Consider the following 22,351-nt stretch of genomic DNA (forward strand, 5'->3'; position numbering starts at 1 on the left):
CAGCGCACTGCAAAAGGTCCAAAGAGATGGGTTTCCACCAGTGCAGAGCTCACTGAGGAATGGCAGCAGGCATGTTGGAACGCTCCTGTACGCACCGTGAGTCAAAGTGCTTTGGATGCTGGGCTGTTATGAAGGACAGCATAGGTCAACTTATCTCTAAGAAAAAACATCAAGAACAGACCGGGATTCTGCAGAAAGCACCGGGACTGGAATGCAGAATACAGAGGGGATCTTAGGGATCTTATTTTGCTTGGAGGAAGAAATGGAAAAAAGGTGAATGAGTCTGGTGTCATGCTAGCATAGAGGCTTCCTCACAATTTGCCTAAAATCCCTTCAACGGATAAAGAATGGGATGATCTTCAAAAAGTAATCCTGCCAAACGATCCAGGATCAGTTTAATAAATAAAAAGGATTTTTGAGCAATCAGGCACCCTGTCACCATTGGTAATTGATAACTCAGTCACTGAGGGATAAAAAAAAAAAACCTGGAGCTTTTAGGTGCATGGCCAGATCTAAAAACACAGACAGGAGAATAATTCCTTCAGTCTTAAAAGTTCTGGCTTGATCTGTAGTCTAAAACCCAACTGTTGACGAACCTCAGGGGAAAAATGCAATCCGACCTCATCCTATTTTCAACACAAACCGGAAACACTTGTTCACAGACTCCTAAATATTTCTAACTTGATGTGCTGGCCCATAACTCCCACCTAAAGGGGCATCCAAAGAATGTCTCTTTAACAAGCTTTAATTGCACGTTTTTGTGCCAGAAAGAGAACTGCTGTTATTTTTCAAACCACTTGTCCTCAAATCAGCCGAGGTGGACATTTCCATGCTGATCATGAAACGGTGAATAAACACACCCAGGGTCTTAGATCATGCAGAAAATAAAAACTGTGAACTTCACTGTGATGAATAGTTTCAGCTTTGACCATTCTCAGTCATAAACTCCAGAAATCAGGCCTTTATGGAAAGGTGGCAAGAAGAAAACCACTGATGACAGAAAGCCTGAAGAAGTCTGGTTTAAAGTTTGCAGCAAATCATGTAGGGAACACGGCAGACATGAGAAAGATGTTCTGGTCAGATGAGACCAAGGTTGGACTTTCTGGTCTACATTATTTTCCTTCTACTTCACAGTTAACCGCTGCTTTGTGTCAGTCTGCCATAAAATCCAGATTAAAAACCTTCAGGTTTTTGGTTGTAATGTGGAGAAGATCAAGGTGTACAAATAGGTTTGCAATGCACTGCAGTCGTTCATTTACAGTTTAAAATAAAAATGTTATTTACTTTAAATAATAATTAAATGTTATCATTTAAAACCATGTAAACAGTTCTGATTTATTCCCACATCAGCTCCTTCCTCCCAGCAGCTGTACAACCATCACTGCTCCCAAAATCAAGTTGTTTACATCCCCCCTGCTTCAGGTTTTCCATATTATTGAAGTTTTGTTTTTTAGCATAAACCATTCATACAAGCAGTTTGTACATTTGTAAATGATCCTACTCAGTTACGCATTTCTTAGAACCAATACGGTTTTTAAAAATGGGTTTTTCTTACCTTGTAATTTTGCCCTTACTGTACAGTCTGTTTTATTAGTTTGCCTTTGTGTTAAACTGCATGCTGCCAGTTGTCTGCCACTTTGCTGTGTGTTTTCTCATTAACATCAACACTTGAGACTCTATAAAATCAATTTTATTAGTATTTTTCTACCTGAATGTTTCTATTTTTTAATTTTTAAAACAAATGTGACCATATCCTAAAGCAAAGCAACAATTAACCCCTTTAAAATTAGACTGCTCAATAATTTTGACAACTTCAAATGTGGTAATTTGAAAATAACTGAGGTACATCAGATATTACTCACTATAAGAAGCACTTTATTCCTTACGAATAAGGATTTTATCTTTTCGATAACAGAATAAGGGATAAAGTCTGGAACATTTTACATTTTATCATAGTCAGTTCCTTTTAATCCAGACATGGAAAATATTGCAGACCTATCAACACCACATAGGATCCCTGATTGGAGAGAAACCTGTAAAACATATTTATCACTGACATGTAGACAGAGACCTCCAGCTGAAGAACTGTTCCTCCTAGAATCCCCCACATATACAAAATGACTCTATATGAAGTCTATTATTCTGCAAGTGCTGCTGCCACGTACTTGTTTACATGGATACCTGCAGCAAAAGATTATAAGATGTCACAAAGATGCATTCACCCAAGCAATCTGGCATTGTGACCATAATAAATAACACAAGCAGACCCCCCCGCGTTATTGAGAGTCCATGCAGTAACGTAAACAGCTTTCAGTCCATGTCCTCCTCAGTAGGCTGCGTCTTCACTTCAATGGTTTTTGGAGGGATGTAGGAGCCCATTCCTGCAGCTCGCTCTGCCTCTGCCTGTGTGTACGGCTCCTCCCTGAGCTGCTTTAACCTGCAGACACATTGACAGGTGAGCTGCGAACCTCCTACACCTACAAGTCCAACACTTTCTCCATGTGATTGCTCGGCATTGCCCAAGGACTGGGACCTACCGTTTTTTGTGCACTTTGGTCTTGAAGTGCTCTTTCAAGGATCTCATGTCAACAAAGTATCTCCTGCAAGACAAGAGGTCAAACATAGTCATGAAAATAAAGAAAACTCTTTGAATGAGAAGGTGTGTCCAAACGTTTGGTCTGTACTGTAATTCTAGACCGTGCAAGCATTCAATATCAAACCTTGAAAAGCCAGAAACAAGACTAAAGGAAGGGAGGTAGGACACAAAGACAGAACAACAGATTTAAGAGCACTTGAGGTAGGATAGAAGGAAGGAAGGAAGGACGGACAGAAAGCAGGAAATGCTGGTAGGACAAAATAAGAAAGGAAGACAGGACACTAGGAAGAAAGAAAGGAAGAACTAGGAAGGAAAGATGGCATCTAGGGTACAAAAAAAGAGAAATAAAAAGAAATAAGGAACAGATGTAGCATACAGGGAAGGAAGGAAAGTTAGGAAAGAAATGAAGGATAGAAGGAAAAGATGACTAGTAAAGAAAGACAGAAAGAAAATAAGGAAGGATTTGAATGAAAGAAAGTATTAAGGCAGAGAGAAGAGGGAAGGAGACGACATTTAAACAATGTGAAGGATGAAAGTCTGGAAATACAGAGATTTTTCCATACACTTATTTTCTTTTTTCATTCTTTTCCAGACCTGGAAAATACAGAAATGAAATTCCATAATTCTCCTTACACTTCCAGGCTGTGTGGGAAGACAGGATGACAACAGACCAATTATCAGGGTGATAATAATTGACTTTATGCTGATGTTAAAATCTAATATAACCTCCAACATGAGCTCGCTGATGATGAATATGTCCTCTCTTATTTCCTGTTGGGTCCTTCTACCTGACCCTGTCAGCATGCAGTGCTGAGCTGACCCTGGGGAAAGTGGGGCTCACATTCAACACTTACGCGCAGTGTAAGCAGTAGTGTTGCGCACATCCGGTCACGTCGTAGTCCACTTCCTGATGCAGCAGTTTGGCTGCAGTCTCTGGCTTCATGTCTGAGTGGATCTGGTCCAGGTCTTTGGTCCTACGCTTGGTCTTCCACTTCTTTGCGATGTTCTTCTTCTTGCCGTTATTGTGGTTCCCTGTTTGTTTGGACTTCCCCATGTTGGACAGAGCCGGACTGGATGGCACACAAAGACAACATCATTTACAGCTAGATTCAGCCCACTGATCACAAGGCATCTGACGTCACCTACAAACCAAATGCGTTTAAAGGACTGCAAATTAGCTTTAAATCACATTTATATGTTCAGAAATGTCTACTTTGCATTATTATGTCACAAATAATCACTGAATAAATCAAGATATAAGGGAATTTCATCTAAAAAACATCGTAACAGACAGACCTTCAGACTTTGCTTACCTTCTACACGTGTAGCCGAGGGAGATGGATTGATGTACTTCCGGGTTATCACAATAGTTAATTTGTTCACCAGTAGAGGGCGCCAAATATCACCAATTAAACCTAGGTGAAAAAAGCGAGCATATGAAGTTAAAAACAAATAATACGACATAAAAAAGACAACTGCCTTTTTTCTCTCACTGTCTGACATTAAATCAGACCAAACCTTTCTTGTTTTAAGTCTGGATTCCCGAAATCATTTCTAATTGCAAGAATAGGGAGAGAGGGAAATGTTTGGAGAAGTTTTAACTTTCTTTAAATTTAGAAGTTTGCATACCTTTTCTGCCTAATGTCTTCAGACGTTGCTTCCAAATTCCCACATAATGTTCTTCCATCTAGTATGTAAGGTGCTTCAGTCCTTCCTGCTGCAAAACAACCCCACAACATGATGCTTTCACCTCTGTGCCTCACCGTTGGGGTGCTGTTGTCAGACTTGCGAGCTTACTCCTTTTTCCTCCAAATCTAACAATGGTTATTATGGCCAAACACCTTAATCAGGTTCATCAGATGACAGGGAATGTCTCCAAAAATCAAGATCACAACATAACAATGTTGATAAATATACAGGTGATGAAATACAACCAACAACCAGAAAAAGCAAGAAAACATTAAAAACAGGGACAACCCCATCCTGCGATGCTTTCTCTATCATCCTTAAAGAATCAAGTATCACACATAGCAACACTGAACAAACAAACACACACACTCATACCTAAGGTCTAATTAGAGCGATCAGTTAACCTAACAGTCGTGTTTTTGGACTGTGGGAGTTAAGCCAGATTACCTGGAGAGAACTCCTGCCAGTCTGGGATTCAATCCCAGAACCTACTTGCTGCAAGGCAAGTGTGCCACCAGCTGCCCCAGCGTGCAGCAGAATCAGCTGAAATAAGCTGAACAGTTTCAATTCCTGTTGTACCTTGTTCCACATTTGAAGCTCCATTGAAGGAAAATGCATTTTTCACATGTTCTTTATGTACTGGAGGAACGCTGCTTGTAATAAAAGTCCTTGAAATAAAAAGCGGAGGCTCCAGTTGCTTAGTTTTTTGTGACAAAGCTATATTAATAGAGTGGTAGTCACTTTGTAACTGATTTGAAAATATAAATGTAATAGTGAAACAGTATTTGTGTGGTCAATGAAGCCCAGATAACCAGATACTGTAAAGTGCAATGGTGGGTAAGAGGTTTACACCTCAGTGCTCCATGATATGTGAGGCAAGTCTATTTGTATAGCATCGTTCATACACAGGGTGCTTTACAAGAAAGGAAATGAATATAAGGAAAGAAAATAACCATAAGGACAGCTAGTATATTAACAGAAATAAAGAAAATGTAACCATCACAAAGCATCAATATTAAAATGCATGTTTAAAATCAAAGAAAAGCTCATACATAATAAAAATAAACTGATAAAAACCTTGATCTTTATAAAAAAGCAACACTAAACAGTGATGCTTTCAGTCCTGATTTAAAGGAGCCAACAGTTTCTGCACATCTCAGGTTTTCAGGGAGTTTGTTTCAGGGCATAAAAAAAATCAATGCTGCCTTCTCTTGTTTAGCTCTGGCTATTCAGAGAGGCTTATCCAAGCATATATATGAAAAGTTGAGTGGAAGGAAAACTATAATACAACAAGATGTTCAAGCAACAGAGACAACCACAGGATGGGCTTTGCGAAACAAAGCCCATTCAAGAATTTAGGCGATATATACAAGGCGTGGTCAGTGCCACCAACACACAGATGTATCCAGGATAACGGGCTACAACTGTCACTTTCCTTGCGTGAAGAAGCCGCTCCTGAACCAGAGACAATGTCAGGATAGTTTTATCTGGGCTAAGGAGAAAACCACTGACAATGGTCCACAGCCTTGTTTTCAGATAAAAGTAAATACTGCATTGTATTTGGAAATCAAGGTCCCAGAGTCCGAAGGAAGAGTGGTGAGGCACCGAATCCTCGTTGCTTGAAGTTCATTGTGTAGTTTCCACAGTCAGTGATGATGTGGTCCACAGTCAACGCATCCATCTACCAGGAAATGTTAGAGCACTTTGTGGTTCCTTTTGCTGAAAAGCTTAATGGAGATAATGATTTAATTTCCCAGCAGGACTTGGCACCTGCACACACTGACAGAAGTACCAAAAGCTGGTCCAGTGACCATGCTGTTACTGTGTGTGATTGGCCAGCAAACTGGCCTGACCAGAACCTCATAGAGAATCTATGGAGTATTGTCATGAGGAAGATGAGAGACACCAGAACCAAAGATGCTAATGACCTGAAGACCGCTATTAAAGCAACCCTTGCTTCCATCACACCTCAGCAGAACCACAGGCTGATCACCTCCATGCCCCGCTGCACTGATGCAGTAATTCATGCAAAAGGAGCCCCAACCAAGAATTGAGGGCATAAAAATGAACATACTTTAGAAGCTGGACATTTTTGTTAAAAAAAAAAAACAGTTTTTATTGACCCTACGTAATATTTTAACTGTAAGTCATAATTACGAATATTACAAGAAATAAAGGCTTAAAATCTTTCAGTCTACGCATAATGAATCTACATCATGTAGGAGCTTAGCTTTCTGAAATGGGGGACTCTTCATCAAGTCTTTGCAGGAGAAGGATTTCATTTCATTATAGCACATTATTATTATAAATGAAAGAGTACGTGGACAGAGGATAAGTTTCCCGTGTCTCTGATCTGTTTTCGCCTCGTTAAACTGAAGTTCCTCTGACGTGTTTAAAAATCCGGACGAGCCCTGAAGGCAGCACCAGGCTGCACTGCATACGCGCCGTGGCGGAGAGCGAAGATGGCGGAGAATAACGTTGAAGCGGAGCACGACTGGGGCGACTGGGCCCTGGATGCGGCCGAAGATACTGTCATTGCGATGGAAACCCTGCTGGCCACGCTGAGAGCTTTCGAAGACGTTCTCAGACAGCAAGACATATCCGTGGCATCTTCCACGGAGTACTGCGACAACTTCTGCCAGGTAATGTGTGTATCGTAGCTATCATTAGCTCCATGTTAGCCCAGCTAGGACCTTTTTTTTTTTTTTTTTTTTTTTTTTTTTTTTATCGCAGCTTGAAGATAACATGTTGAGCTGCTGCTGCTCTCCTCCACATTGTTTGGAAAAAAATAAAAAAAATACACACTGTGTTTATTTGCTTATGTTGTTCAGTGCATTTAATTTGAATTTAATGAAACACAACCATGCGTTAGGGTCAGTTCAGAATATTTGCAAGATAATTTATGTTTTGTTCGCTGGTGCCGCTGATTACATACATTAAAGTCGTTTTACCTTTGTTATTACCTCATTTGGTTTCCTCTCATTTCGAAATCTGCTCATTTTGGGAATGCAAAGAATGGATGCACATGACATTGCCCCAGTTTGGACATTATGCGTTGCTGCATGCATGTGGGGCGGGGCTGTTTACCCAAATTTGAATGGTTTTCCACCTTACTGATCACAACTTCATGTCTAAATGTTTTCCAAACTGAACGCTTGTTTGTAAAATGTGCGGAGGGTGGTGTCAGAACCGGGCCCTGCACAGCTGCCATGTTGTTTCTGGTTGTCAGCTGTGGAGATGATCTGAATGACATCCCCATCCAAACACTGGGAGAGACTGACCAGGACCTTTTTGTTTTAGTTTACAAATACAATTCCGTTTTAACCTTTTTTTTTTTTTTTCAAATTAATTTGAAAAAGATGTGGTCATATTTATGAGATGTTTGAAATTATAACCTGAGAGGGAGCGTTCTGAAGCACCAGGAGAAACTATTTTGTTTTTAATGCTTAAAAATGCTAAACCAAAGTGAATGTTTCATCTAAATGGGAGTTTAGATATTCTCAGGACAATAAGTACTAGATGTTAAATCCTTCTTCCAGAGTTTTGATGTTTGTTTACAATAAGCTAACAGATAAAACGAATAAATGCATCTTTTCTTTTTATCTTTCTTTACAAAACAAACTTTTCCCATTATGATCATATTTACTAGATGATCATCAGAATAATGGGGGATAATTCAGGAACTTTAACTTTAAATGATATAAAATTAAAGAAAAAAGTGTGTTACAGTAATAAAAGTTTAGGAATATATTCATAATTCATTTATTATTTCACAAGTACTACATATAAAGTAAATGTTTATAATCAGTGATGATCTTTATCGACAGATTAATTGTGTTCTTATTTTAATGATTTCTAAAAGTTTGACTAAGATCAACCTTGTGACTTATTTTCCTCTGCATTTATTTAAAACTGCAGATTAAAAATAAGAAATGGTGATGTGAAAAAAGTAGCACTACTTTTATTTTACCCTAACAATACTTTCATCTAAATCAAAGATCCCCTGAGGAAGCATGGCTTTGGGTTCGGCCCGCTCCGGCCTTTAATGTTGCAGTCGCTGTGGATGTTTTTAAGCTTTTCCCGGCTCTGCCGTGGCGTGCGGTAAAATCCCTGGCTTTTCATTCTGTCCGCCACCTCGGCGAACACCTTCTCATGCCCCTGACGAACGGTTGACCACGCTCATAGCCAATCAGTGAACAGCGCTCTGTTCACGTCACATTTCGGCCCTGCTCAGTCCTGACCGGATCTGCTGATGAGCAGGTGCCAAGAAAGCCAGTACCGGGCCGGAAAAACAAGTAATGGAAACAGTACGTGGAGCCCATGGAAAAGGGCATCAGTTGCAGGTAAAAGTCCCACATGATCATCACTAGTGAAGCATTCCTATTTTCTGGGAATAAAATGGGAAACCCGGGTTGGCTTCTGTGGAGGAGGAGTATCTGGGGAAACCTGGTCAGTGGTCACAGTGATCTGCTTTTTTTTTTATTATATGAGGTCTATTTTTATTTAATTGCTGTTGATAAAAAGATGTGACGTTTTTTTTTTTTTTGTGTTAACACAACTCAGTTGCCTAATAGTAAACCCACAGCTTCCTCTTCCTCTTCTTCCTACTGAATGAACCTTCAGCAGTTGAGCTATAAAGCAATTTATTTTTGAACCCTAGGTGTTCTGTCATCAAGCGAGGAACGAATTGTCTCACAGTCAGAGAAATAATTCAAAGTAAACCAAGAAATTCTCCCCATTTCCCAGTTTTTTATGCTGGTAGTAAGACAAACAATTACGTGTGACACGAAGTTCCAGTCGGAAGTAGTTCAGTGTTAATTAGCCCACTGATGTGGATCTCTGGGGTCGTGACTTTATTCTTGGCCTCCCTTTGAGAGGGGGCCGTATATTTAGACAGAGGGGAATTAATTCTGCGCACCAATCAGCAGAAAGCTTCTCCTGCCTGGTAATTGAGACTCCTGAGATGTTCCCAGTGTATCCTGATGATTTAATGTGTGTCTGCCACCTACATGCAGGTGAAGAACAGGTTCAGATGTTGGCTTCTGCCATCTGTTTGATAGTTGACCGGATTTACTGAAGAAAAACACTTTATGATGAAAAATAAGGATTTTTTTCCCTATTTTGTATGCATTTTTTGCACCTTGAAACGTTTTTAGTTTTATTAGTTGCAAGCAGGTTATTGTAGAAAGTTCTGCTCATACCTGGTGGGGTCAGGTTTTGTGCAGATTTAGGCGTGTTTTATGCTGCACTATTAAGTCCCCTCAGACCCAATCAAGAAGCACATCACCTTCAGACAGTCAACTGGGATCAAACAGGTGCAGACTGGTTTTTCCCTATAGAGGAAATCCCCCAGTATCCCAGACAAATAATATGATCCCCGTAAACAGATGTACGTGTCCTTTTCTTAACTGTTTTGTCTTCTTCTCTTGTTTTGCATGTCTAGGCACTGATGCATTATGCTGGGAGCAGGAACTCCATAGAGCATGGTCTACCTCTTCTGGAGGTGTACTGCCTGTCCATAAACTGCTTTGCAGCAGCCAGATCCCATCTCACTGCAGAGTCCGACAGAGTGGGACTCGTTTTGAAGAGACTGGCTTTGTAAGTACAGTAAACGATACACACACATGAGTCTTTCAAACCAGGTTCATTTATTCGATTCAGTCATTTATCTCAGTTTGATATCAGTCATTCCACTTTTCCATCTGCTAATCTGACCTTTCTGAACCCGGTAACTCTGTTTCTGCCACCCATCATGTCTCTAAACCATTATTACCTGATGGGGATGCACGATATTAGGAAAACATGCGATAATATAGTTGAAGACTTCTGATAACCAAATAAATAAAAAGTGTTATTGTCTTTCTGCTTTAGGTTTATATGAAACATTGAGCTCAGATAATGAGAAGTCTATCCAGCTACTGGTCAAAATAAAAAGTATTGTTTACATCAACAGTTCCTTCTGGCTGGTGTTTGCTGCTGCTTCTTCACAACTTGACCACTTCACCACCTTTTTACCTTCTAGAACCTTTTATGCTGCATTAAATAACAAACGTGTAATAACAAATATTACAGGCATAGAGAGCCTGAAGGCGATGTATTGCAGTTCAGGCAGTTCCCGTGTTTGCATCCATATTGCGTGCGGTGAAATTTCGCCAACAATAAATCTGTGAGAATTTGAGCAGCCTAGTCTCTGAGCATTTTCTTTGCTTTGCAATTTCGAGGTTATTTCAATCCAGTTTTTCTATTTACCACTTAGTTGTCGTCTACTGGTGTCTGCAACCTTGCTGCAGATACAGTTGACGCAGTGCAACATAGATACAGCGTCACTAAAAACTCTAAAATAAACAGCAAGCGTTCGGCATCAAGGGTGGTGAAAGTCTTATAAATTATACTTTTGCCCTGCAGATTTTTCATTCATTGCACTTAAAATATCAAATCCAACCAAATATCTTTTCGCAGCAAGATTGTGATTGCGATAACGGACAAATTTATATAGAGATGACAACATTGATTTTTTTTTAATATATATATATATATACATTATATCGGTTACATGAGAACTTTAAATAAGATTTAAACTCTCTGAATATTGTGCATTTGATCACGTTGAATGTAAGACACTGCATAGGAAAAAAAAAATGTGCAATAAATCTAACTGTTCTCAGTAGGAACAACTTGGTTGCATAGAATGAAGGTTGAGGTAAAAAATAGACCATCAGCATCTGGTTAGACGTAGCAAAAATGCATCATATATATAAATAGATGGAAAAACACAATCCTTTTTTCTTTGTTGTTTTCTTTCCTCGGTATCTGACATAATTAGTCCACATGAAGGAGAAAATCCAGTGACTGACTAGCTTTAAGTTTAGATTTGACTCTTGATTTATTGGCAGAGATAAAGAAGCTGAATCTTTAAATAAAATCTTCTATTTTCTAAACATCTCTAAACCTGATGACGTCTACCTCCGGTAATGTTTGAATTTGATTGTAGATGAAGGCAGCTGCATCAGTTTTTCCTCAAATGTGGGGTGGATTATTCTGACATCTGGCTTCATTACATTTAACCATTGAAATCCAGTTTTTTTTCAGTCTACCTTTGAAATGCATTATGTTTTATGGGTCCTTTTTAAAGTGTTCTCACTGTACAACCAAGTGAAATCCGGATCAGTTTGGAGATGATTAACAGCCGTCTTGTCTCTGTCTCATGCAGGAGCTGTTTTGAACTACTCCTGTCGGTGCCTGAGAATGAAATCCCATATGAAGCTTGGCTTCAGTTCCACCACTCTGTTCAGGTAGATGCCCTTCAAAGCTTGGTTTGTTGATGGATTACAGATGGAAATCAGATGGTGTCTGTGTTCTTTCTTTCCACATCATTTCTCCATTTTAGTTATTACCTCATGTTCTCTCTGTCGGTGGGGAGGCTTCCACCGAACCAGTTCCAGCGTTAAACTGGTGTGGGTTCTTGATCTGCACCGGTTCTTAATGTTTCCCAAGCTGCAGGCTCAGGGGCAAATAAACTGGTTTTCTTAGCACTAACTCTGAGCCGGGCCAAATCCGGGCTGGGGCCGTTTTATCCCTGGGTACTCCTTCCTCCCACAGTCCACAAATATGCATGTTCGGTTATTGGGCCACTCTGAATGGCCCGGAGGTGTGGGTGTGTGCACGTATGCTTGTCTTTCCTGTGTGTTTCCGTGTGAAAGACTGGCTACTGGAGCTAGACCATTGGCTGGATGAGATGTTTACAGGGCTGCGATGGCATGTCTATGGTTGTGGAAACCCCCCAGGTTCCTCTTAATAGAACCTAGTAAGTGGCTCCAGCAGCAGCCCTGGTTATTCCCAATAAATTATTTGGTGGAAAAACCACACGCTATGTGATATTCAGATATTTGCTTGCAGGGAAATGAGACAAACTCTAATTTTGAGGTAAAAAATCTGTATCCCTGTACTGCAGTCCTTTACACATAATTAGAAATGCTAAAAGGATGCATACAGACTATATTAGAAGAAATGTTTACTTTGTCATACCTAACAGGCTTGAGCTGCTTACAGTTTAAAAGCGCAAAAAGCCCATACGGTTCCTCGGGTTTAAAGGGATTTTATTGAGCTCGCAGAGAAAGTGCTTCATTGACTGGAGTTTTCTCTGGATGGGGATGGATGCAGCAACTCTGCCCCTCCTGCACCTGTTGCTGCACACCGTCGAGCTGGCGCTTTTCCCTCGCTTACAAGAAAAACAGATTTCATTCTAGGACAGTTTTCTAATCGGCAGTAAGCCTGATTACAAACACGTTAAATTTAGCAGGTGCCTCTTTATCACCTTAATGAGAAAACTGTACAACTTCAGATTATTTTTGCAGCAGTAGGATAATTGTTGCTTTTTGTTTTAGAATAACTTGATTTGATCATTTTATACAGTTTTAGTTGAAATGTTCAGTTTAAATAATACTGTAAAACCTTGTTTTATTTCAGTTATCATGGTGTGAGAACCTCATACCAGCTTCTGCCTAATGAGTCATGATTCCTCTTGTTTGACAAGGAATATTATACTGGTTCTTTTGAACATTCTGATGTTAAAACGGACCAGCCCAACACCGGCACCGGCTCACACGCAGCCTGCTGTGCTTTCATTTATGTGTATTTTGTGGCAACTGTTAAAACGATGCAGTGCGGTGGGGAAGGTGGTGTGCGGCTCTGTTGAAGGTCTTCAGATAAAGAAGTGTGGGAACAGCTGAAACACAGAGCTTTGTTTTTAGTTTGCACGGTGTGTCCTCTAAACCATCTCTGTTTTTCACCACTAACACTTGAGAGGCATAACTGGGACCCACGACCATCTTACACTGGGACCATATCCAGTCATTAGGCGTTCATCCGCCCCGCCTATCCCATCTATGGAAACGGGTGAATTTATATGATAAAACATCTTTGTTTTGTGTAAAAGGCAGATGGACTATTTAGAAAAAAGGAAACATAATTATAGATGGAAATTCACAACACAAAAAAATGGCATCAAAGTTCTGCAAAAATAGAAATGAAAATGAAATGTCCAGAGATGCAGGGGGGGGGTTTCAGACCTGAAATATTTGTAGTTGATTCAGTTAATCAGTTCTGGGAATCATTAGAAAAATGTCTAAATTCAAAAGTAATATGATGTTTGTTTTGTACCCAAAGTTAATTAAATGAATTAAAGACAATGTCGTTTATTTTAGATTTTATTTTTTTCCAGTTCCCACTGGCATTTTAATGATAAAATGTTTCCTTGTTAAAAAGCCAAAACTGAAACAGTACTCAATGTTCTGATTTAGCAAAGAAAGGCATTTAAAATCAGATTTGATGTATTTCAATCTGTTCTTGTGTTTCTTGCAGATCGCCCACGATACACTGATACAGTATGGAAGCACTGACCTCCAAGCACTACTCCAAATCACAGGAGAAGGTGGAGCATGGAGCAACCCAATCCTCAACGCCCTCCTCACTGGCCAGTCCACCAGGCCAGAGGACGGTTAGACTCAGTCTCTTTTCTGGATTCTGCAACCTTGAGCTTTCTACATAAATATTAACTAAGCTTTTCTTCCTGTGCTCTGTTTGTAGTTAATGCCTACATAAGCTTGGAAGGTGAGGGCTTCATGGAGATGCGAGTGAAACATCTGGAAAAGATGGGCGAGGTGGCCAAGGCCGGAGTGTTGGCCAAAGCTTGCGCTGAATGCAGCCTTATTTCCAACCAGGGAATGTTTCGGCAAATATACGTCTCCCAGCTCTGTCACCTGCTGCCCAATGAAGAGGCCATAATGGAGGTATGGAAATACAACTCAACACTTAATGTGGAGTTCTGAATAACCCATTTACGTCCAAGGGAGAAACTTTTAGATCCAGTCAGTTTCTGACCAGAACCATCAGTCATAGAATAGGAGTAGAGCACCACCGATGAGGCGGGTGTCTACTTTCTCTGAGCCAACTTGGGTTTCTGCTCCGGGTTCTGCCAGCTCTCAGCCCTCTCCGTCTCGGCTCCAGCAGCTGATCTGTCTGCCCGAGGAATTCACTCTGAGGCTGTTGGTTCTGTTGTACAGTCTGGGCATCTTCCATTCCCTGGATTTAGACCGAATCGTAAGCGGAACCAAAAAGTAATGTTAGATACGCTGGGTTTCGTATTAATTGTAGGTGCATAAAAACAAACCATCTGCTGGACTTTACACATTAAAGTACGGTGAACAAAACCAATTTCATCAGGCTTGTCTCTGATCCAGATAGGGCTCTTCATTGTTCTGGTTCTGTGTCTCTCAAAGTCTGACTCAACATAGAGGGCTTGGCTGTGGGGTCATCGGGTGCTGCTCCACCCGGCCAGGGGTCTTCTGAAAAGCTTTCGCCACATCGCGTTTCAAACATATTCAATGGTTTCTTTTCAAACCCTGTTGTTCACATTTTCTGGGATAAACGGGTCCAGAACAAACAACCTAGATCAGATGTCTCTCGCTGGAAGGAGAAGTGTGATTCAAGATGTGTTCTCCTGCAGTCCTGAGAGGAAGAAACGGAGGAGAATGCATTCATTTCCAAAGCTGACTGAGCTCTAAACTAGCAGCAAAAGATGAACACTTTAAAAAGTTGCCGTGCATTTAAATAAACTCTTGTTCTGACACAACCGTGAAATAATAAAAAAACTGTTTCAGATCCATCTAATGTTTTATGGAGGCCTTCTGAGATTTCTGAACATCTGATATCACTGCGGTTCTAATCTTTGTCCTATTGTTTTCCGGCCTTCCTCAAATTGTTTTTTAATAACAAACAGAATAGTTACTGTCTCTGATTTCCCAAATCTAAACAATACGCTACTGACTTTGTGTTTCATGTCCGTTCAGATATCCAGACTGGACTGTAAGGATGTGCTTGACGTCACAAGCAGTTTGGAGACGGAGGGAGAGGACAACACAGCCTTCATTCTGTGCACAACCTTCCTAACTCAGCAGCTGCAGCAGGAGAGTCTTTACTGCTCCTGGTGAGTGGTGCATACTTCAGTTGAGCTTCTGAGTGAGCTAACCTGCTGTCCTGCCGTCAAATGACTGACCTCTAATAGGTCAGAAAATCAACACCTGAAATCAGGAGTTGTGCTTCTTCTGGATGCTTTTTAAACACTTCACTGGTTCTGAAAATGGCAAACATTTTTCACACCGAGGAGTGTTGCTGTTCGAGAATTATTGATCAAGACCACTTTAAAGGGTTACATGAATGTCAGCCAAATATAAACATACTTATTGTTTAAATATGTATATTTGTTTTTTGTATTCATTTGCTGTGGAGCTCATCAGACCATCATTCCTATGTGAAAATGTTCTTATCTTTCTGTATTGAAAGGGATTTGATATCGTTGTGGAGTAAGCTCCAGAGAAGACTTGACCCCTCGTCGACGTCTCTCCTGGAACGATGCCTTCAGCTCGGTGCCATTGCCAAAACTGTCCAACATCTGCTTTACCTGGTCCGTGTGATTCAGGCAGAGGTTAGTTTCCACTGCGCTGCTCCATAATTCACAGATTATGGCAAGATCAGATTTGCTCAAAAAAGATGTTGATTCGATTGACATCATTTGTGGATCTGATCACCAACTTCCTCATTGCCCCCAACAGTGCTGAAGGTCTTCATTGGCACTTTGCATTTTAAAAAACAAACACAAAATGTCATTAAGTCTGTCAACATTTCAAACACCATTTTAACTGTAACGTTTTGTTCTTTTTTTCAGGTGGAGGAAGTTGGAGTACCTGCCTCAGTAGAGCTTTGTGTCAAAGCTCTTCAACTTCCAAAGCAGGACGACTCAGAAACAAGAACATCCATTTGTAAGACGGTGTCCTGCCTTCTTCCCAATGATCTTGAAGTTTTGCGTGCCTGCCAGCTCACAGAGTTTCTCCTTGGCACCAGCCAGGAAGCTTACACATGTCTGAAGGAGCTCTATATGCGCCCAGACCAAAAGTATGACCAGGAAGGCAAAGTTATTCCCAACTCGCTCCGCTGCGAGTTGCTGCTAGCACTTAAAGCCTACTGGCCTTTTGATCCTGAGTTCTGGGACTGGAAAACTCTTAAATATCACTGCATATCACTTCTAGGGATCAGGCCGGAGTCAGATGAAGAGGAGGATGAAGAGGAGGAGGAGGAGGTGGAAGACAAACAAGAGAAGGCAAAACAGCTGGAGCCACTTGGAGGGCCAATAAAAAATGAATCTGAGCCCCACAACAGGATAAATGGTGGTCTTGAGGTGGATAAAAATCAGATCAATAACCACACAGACATTAAGGGAAAGTGCGAGATTAAAAGGCCAAAGCTGCGCTGTCAGATTTGTAAGAGGTCCATCACAGACATACAAATAATTCATCACTCCAAAAGACACACAGAGAAGAACAATCACCCCTGCCCTATTTGCTTGGAGGACTTCAGGAGCAGAAAGGACCTGATTCCTCACCTGAGAAGACACATTAAGAACCAGCTGCCTCCTTCCCAAAACAGCGTGAAGAAAGAGAACACGCAGAAACAAGTGGATGACGACAATGACGTTGAACCCGGCGAGATTACCGTCGACCCCTCATTGATGCTGTATTACAAATCCACACATGACCCCGACGTGTTGCATCACATCGTTGAACAAGCCCAAACCGCCAAGGAGAAGCAGGAGGACAATGACGAGCTTGTGACATTCGATTACATGGAAAAACACTTCAAGCTGCAGAACCGGGAGGTGTATCCGTGCCCGGGAACCAAATGTACTCGGGTCTTTAAACATTCCAAGTACTTGTACGTTCACCTGAAATCAGAGCACAAAGGGGATGAAAATGTGAAACATTTTCATCAGATGAGGGACAAAAGGGAAAAATGTGTCTTCTGCCGACGTCACTTTGTCTCAGCTTACCATCACCGTAAACACAGGAAAGTTCACTACGGCGACCAGCCTTACATGTGTGTGGTTACCGGCTGCGGCGCTCGCTTCGGGACATCTAATGAACTTGTGATGCACAAGCACACCCACGGCCTTCAGCTGAACTACCAGTGTGAGCTCAAAGGCTGTTATGTCGCATACTCGGACCTGGGGCAGATATATCATCATGAAGCGCAGCATTTCAGAGATGCAGCCTTTACCTGCAGTGGTGCTGAATGCAAAAAATTCTTCTTATCAAAAAAGGACTTCCTAAAGCATTTATCCACGCACAACATAACTTTCACAGAAAACGACTTTGAGGCTCAGAGAAGGGCTAAGAGGAAATTCTTTAAGGCTGTTCGTGAAGTGATGGTGCGCCCCGTCAAGCCTGTGGATGCGACAGACGCTTTAAATGGCGACGTCTTGAACTCTCAGTCACTTAGTTGTGCCTCCGCGTTACAAGAACCTGAGATCAGGGACCCTAAGGCGACGACAACACTAGTGGCTGTGTGCTTCGACGGGAGTAAATTCACGTGCGGCTTTGAGAAGTGCGGAATGACGTTTTCCAGAGCCAGAGACGTCCAGAGGCATTTAAAATGTGCTCACCCGGAACATCTTAAATTGGAGAACAGAGAACACAAACAGGACATAGAGGAGAACTCGATGCCCAAGGAGATAAAGCCTGAAACGGAGCCAGAGAGCGAGGAGCAGGGAGAACATGAACACTTAACTCCATTGTTACCTGCGGAGTCGGGCAAAGAGAAAAAGGTGTCCCCTCATGCCAAATCCAATGAGACGAGCTGTTTAGGCCTAAACACAAAAGGTGACGCTCTGAAAGAAATCCTTATTGGGCTGAGTAAACTAAGCCTGAGCCCCTCATCGTCTCACAGCTTGCAAAACAAGACCCCTCAGTCCAACGCCGACTTGAAAGCATCTCAAACGTCCCTACATCAAGCAATCATAGCGAAGCCTCCTGTTGTGTTGCTCAAGAAGAAACGACACCTGCTAGAAGAGAAGGTAAAAGCCGAAGCCGAACAAACGCTAGTAACGGCTGAGGAAGATAGCGTGGAACCGTTAGCCACAGCTAAGCCGTATGTCTGTGAGATGAAACGGTGTGGCTTTCGGACTGCTCGGAGCTACAGCTTGCTGCGGCACTATCTGTCCATACATAACCGCACCGTTGACGAGGCCAAGCAGCTGACCTCCTCCTTCAAGCCCTACAAGTGCCAACTCTGTACCAAGAGTCACAGAGAAAAGAAAGTGCTGAAGGCCCATTATATTCAAACACATAACATGAGTGAGGACTTCTTTGACAAACTGAGCTTTGGATCTGTGCAATTTAAAGGAAACAAGGTGTCTGCAACAACAAAGCATTCCATGAATCACAGTAAAAAGGTTAAAAAGAAGGATGCTCTGAAACTACAACACCAGCACGAGGCAAAGAAAGAGACCGGAATTAGTGAAAATGGAGAAAACGGCAGCAATCATTCCTCAGTGGAAGAAGGAGAGGATGAAATGGAGCACAAAGAAAAAGATGATGAGCAGAAGGAGCAAAGCGGGGATAAGACCACCCAGGTCAGAACGAGGCGTGTGGTGGCCAAAAGCAACCTGTGTTACATCTTGGATAAATTCAGCAAACCGTTTCACTGTGTGGCGAAAAACTGCGACGCAGCTTTTTCCACTCAGGGAGGTCTCGTTCGACACCTGCAGTTTGTGCATCACTACAACCGCTCTCAGCTCCTGCTGGAAAGAGATGCCGATGTGCACAGCAGTCCTGAAGCCAGAAGGGAACCTGCAAAGAAAAGACCTCTTGCAAACTCTGATGAACCTCAGCCCCAGTTCAAGTGTCACTTTGCAAACTGTTCCGCCTCCTACCACCTTAAAAGCAGTCTGGTGCGGCACACGCGAGATTATCACTCTCGACCTCCTGAGCTCATACGGTGCAAATTTGACGGCTGCTCAAGGGTCTTCAGCCACAATGAGGCCCTTAAGAAACACACGCTTTACAGCCACTGTGAGTACTATGACTCATTGGTGGTACGGCTGCAGAGCACACACAAAAAGTCAGTTACCGGATGCCAAAAGAAGGTGATAGTTACACCAAATAGTCCTCAGAAAGAGGAAACTTCTTCACCCGCCGCTGAGAATTCAGAGTCTGAAGGGACGGCCCAGTCAGAAAAGAAGGGCAACGACGATGCTGATGTGAAAAAGGCGTCAGAAAAGCCAAAGAAAGATATGTTTAGCGGTTTTGTCTTAAGATCTCATGAGGAAGCACTACAGATGTGTCAGGACCGTTGTTTGCGTGCAGCTTACCCGTGCATGGTCCAAGACTGCGACTCTGTCGTTACCTACCTGCACAGCTTGCACCGTCACTACCTGGGGGTGCACCGCATGCGTCGAGAAGATCTCAGCACACACGAAGGTAAACTTGTTTTTAATGCAGAGCAGCTTGAGGTGCTGATCCAGAGGAAGTCCGCCAGGCCACCTGTTACGGGAGAATGTTCACCTGAAGCGGTTCAGAAAACGGAGCTCCAAGCAGAAAACACAGAGGGGCAGCCTCCACCTCTGAGTCCCCCGGCAGTCGGAGATGAAACACAGGACGAGGACAGCCGTGAGCCTCTAGCATTGCCAGAGGAGAAGCAGGTGGAGCTTCCACATGTTGAGAAAAGTGAGGTTGCCAATGAGGTGCTTAAAGATGGACTGATCAAGGAAGAGCCTACTGAGGAGCCAACTGTAGCTGTAGCACCTCAGACCACTACAAAACAAGATGAAAGATCAATTTTAGACAAATTCAAACCACTTCTTCGCCCAGTCACTGTTGATCTTTCACCTCCATGCTCGCTGCGCTTTACTTCTGAGGCAGGCATCAAAGATGGCGCTAAAATACTAAACAACTCGACGTCGCCGCCGTCGCCACCCTCGGCTCCTCTTCGCCAGCCACTGAAACGGAAAAACGAACTTTCTGAACAGCCTTTCAACTTCAAAGAAGCCAAGCCTAAAAGCCCCTCTCCAGGCCCTTTTGACATTGCTGCCTATAAGCCCATGGGCTTTGAGTCTTCCTTCTTGAAGTTCATTCAAGAAACAACTCCAGTGGAGACAGAGCAACCAGTGAAACATCAGGAGACTTTCAAACGCAGCGGCTCTGTGAAGGAGAACAACCAGTTGGGAATCTCTCACACCCGCAGCAGACGCACTCATTCCCCACTGGTGAAGCCCCAAGTGATGACTGGAGACTTCACCTCGGTACAAAACTTGAAGTCCATCCTGGACAAAGCCCTGGCTGGGTGTGGGGACCTGGCCATAAAGCAGCTACAGTACCTCAGACCAGTGGTGGTCCTGGGAAGACCTGTATCCAGCGCCACCATGAATGACCTCTTCTCATCGAAGACAAACAGCAAACTGCTTCATGGAAGTTAGTTTCACTGAGCACCTTTTTTAACTTGGCAATGAAAAATGACTTTCTTTTCATAAACTATGTATCAGTATTTTTTATTTGATCCAAAAAAAAAAAAAAAATTCAGTTTTGTTTTAATTTAACTGAACTTTTGTAGAAATTAGCATAAGAATAAAACAACAAGCCTCATAGGTGCCCATCAGAACAGTCTGACAGTATTTTAGACTTTATCAAAGCTGTCAGATAACATTCAATGTGTTAATTCACTCCTAAGTGTGTATATATACTCAAGCCCTCCCAAGTACATGTATAGCTTTTCAGATTGTTAGAAATGATCAGTAGCATAATGCCAAGCCTTTTCACTATTGTGAAAATGTGAAATATTTCCCTACTATTAAGGTCCAGAGAAGTATGTTTGGTTATTTTTCACTTCTGTTGATATGAAATCAGTGTTGGCAGCAGTTCTTGGACAACATGTATGTAATGATTTCTAATTAAAAAAGTAATGTGGAAACCAGTTTAGGGCATTTTTAATCCATGAAGTGGTTTTTAGAGTTGCTTTGATTGTGAGACACCTGAAGGCTTGTTTTTAAGCTGATGTCAAATTCTTGTAAGCTGGATTCATTTCTTGCATTTCAGTTTGTCTCTGATTGGAGATGTATGGTTAAATAGCTTTGTACACAGATATGTTAAATATAGGGTTATGTTTGGAACTGCATAAGAGTATTTACACACAATTTACAGAATCAAAATGGTATTAAAATTAAATCATCTATTATTGGATAGAAATGGCAAACAATCACTACAAATGAATGAGATATGAAGAAAGAATGATGCTGAATCATTTGCTTAATGTATTTTACAGCACTCTCAGGATTATATAAAATAATAGATCATATTTGATCATGTTTAAAGATCCCAAGCATCTCAGGGTGTGGCGCTTTCAATTGGAAATCATGACAAATAGCGCCCCCTACAGGGTTAGAACTTTTGTGTTAAGTCCGTCACATTTAACAATAGCTCCATGCATAGAAAAGTAGGAGATGGTATAATAGGTGCGTCAACGTTGCTGCCATATTGTGAGTGGTATTCCTGTGAAACATGCAGAAAGTTGTACGAGACGGTTTTATTTAAAGGGTTTTAGGTGTGTGTTAATATCAAATATGCAAGTACTACTTTTCAACATATGAATATATATATATATATACTTTTAATACGTTGAAAAGTAGTATATGTATGTTAGACGTCATGCAAACTTAAAATAAGTAAAATATAGCAACTTAGGGAATAACAGTCATTAAAGAATTTAAATTAGGACGAAATGAAACTTCTACTGGTTTGATGTCTTGATATGAGGTCTTTTAGGTAAACGACTAGGGACGTAACATTGCTCTGCGCATGCGCAGTGCCTCAAGGTAGGGCGTATTTTCGGGTTGGATGGATCGTCAGAACATTACTTTCCAATCACCTTGGTTTACCCCTTATTCCTAACAAGTATGGTCAGCTTTAATATTTAAATATTATATTAAATATAATAATTTAAAATATTTGTTTTACATAAATATTATAACGTTACCTAATGTAACATTGTTGATGTTAAATGAACGAGATGAAATCAGATATTCACATATACATTCACTGTAAACACGATGAACCTTTTTTTTTCTTACCACCTGACATTAAATCAGATTCAACTTTTTCTGTTTGATTTCAGTTAGAATTACCAAAATTATTGCTGTTCACTGTAATAACTTTAAGGTAATTTTTAATTAAAAAAAAGATCCTA

General features: G+C 41.4%; 2 protein-coding genes across 3 annotated transcripts; one reads left to right on the forward strand and one right to left on the reverse strand.

Moving 5' to 3' along the window:
- Positions 1-1,674: 1,674 nt before the first annotated feature.
- znf593 (zinc finger protein 593) lies at positions 1,675-4,013 on the reverse strand. Of its 2 annotated transcripts, none has more exons than XM_047345589.1 (4): positions 3,910-4,013; positions 3,451-3,666; positions 2,538-2,600; positions 1,675-2,437 (listed from the first exon to the last, which is right to left on the reverse strand). In XM_047345589.1, the coding sequence occupies exons 2-4, from the start codon at positions 3,648-3,650 to the stop codon at positions 2,311-2,313; spliced, it is 390 nt and encodes a 129-aa protein (XP_047201545.1). In that variant the 5' UTR covers positions 3,651-3,666; positions 3,910-4,013; the 3' UTR covers positions 1,675-2,310. The 2 variants fall into 2 exon arrangements, with proteins under 2 accessions (XP_047201545.1, XP_047201546.1); XM_047345590.1 differs by having other exon boundaries at positions 3,893-3,917.
- Positions 4,014-6,712: 2,699 nt separating this feature from the next.
- On the forward strand, positions 6,713-21,080 carry rlf (RLF zinc finger). Its single transcript, XM_047345414.1, has 8 exons — positions 6,713-6,927; positions 9,729-9,883; positions 11,496-11,577; positions 13,646-13,781; positions 13,871-14,073; positions 15,133-15,269; positions 15,626-15,767; positions 16,008-21,080. The coding sequence occupies exons 1-8, from the start codon at positions 6,748-6,750 to the stop codon at positions 20,586-20,588; spliced, it is 5,616 nt and encodes a 1,871-aa protein (XP_047201370.1). The 5' UTR covers positions 6,713-6,747; the 3' UTR covers positions 20,589-21,080.
- Positions 21,081-22,351: the final 1,271 nt, after the last annotated feature.

The sequence above is a fragment of the Girardinichthys multiradiatus genome, chromosome 19 (genome assembly GCF_021462225.1).
Source record: "Girardinichthys multiradiatus isolate DD_20200921_A chromosome 19, DD_fGirMul_XY1, whole genome shotgun sequence".
NCBI lineage: Eukaryota > Metazoa > Chordata > Actinopteri > Cyprinodontiformes > Goodeidae > Girardinichthys > Girardinichthys multiradiatus.

Excerpts from the sequence above, each read along its gene's own strand:
- znf593 (XM_047345589.1), bottom strand. The coding sequence starts at position 3,650 with ATGGGGAAGTCCAAACAAACAGGGAACCACAATAACGGCAAGAAGAAG. Across the intron at positions 2,601-3,450 it reads CACTACTGCTTACACTGCGC|GAGATACTTTGTTGACATGA; the intron begins GTAAGTGTTGAA and ends CTTGTCTTGCAG. Across the intron at positions 2,438-2,537 it reads ACCAAAGTGCACAAAAAACG|GTTAAAGCAGCTCAGGGAGG; the intron begins GTAGGTCCCAGT and ends ATGTGTCTGCAG.
- rlf (XM_047345414.1), top strand. The coding sequence starts at position 6,748 with ATGGCGGAGAATAACGTTGAAGCGGAGCACGACTGGGGCGACTGGGCC. Across the intron at positions 6,928-9,728 it reads ACTGCGACAACTTCTGCCAG|GCACTGATGCATTATGCTGG; the intron begins GTAATGTGTGTA and ends TTGCATGTCTAG. Across the intron at positions 13,782-13,870 it reads GTCCACCAGGCCAGAGGACG|TTAATGCCTACATAAGCTTG; the intron begins GTTAGACTCAGT and ends CTCTGTTTGTAG.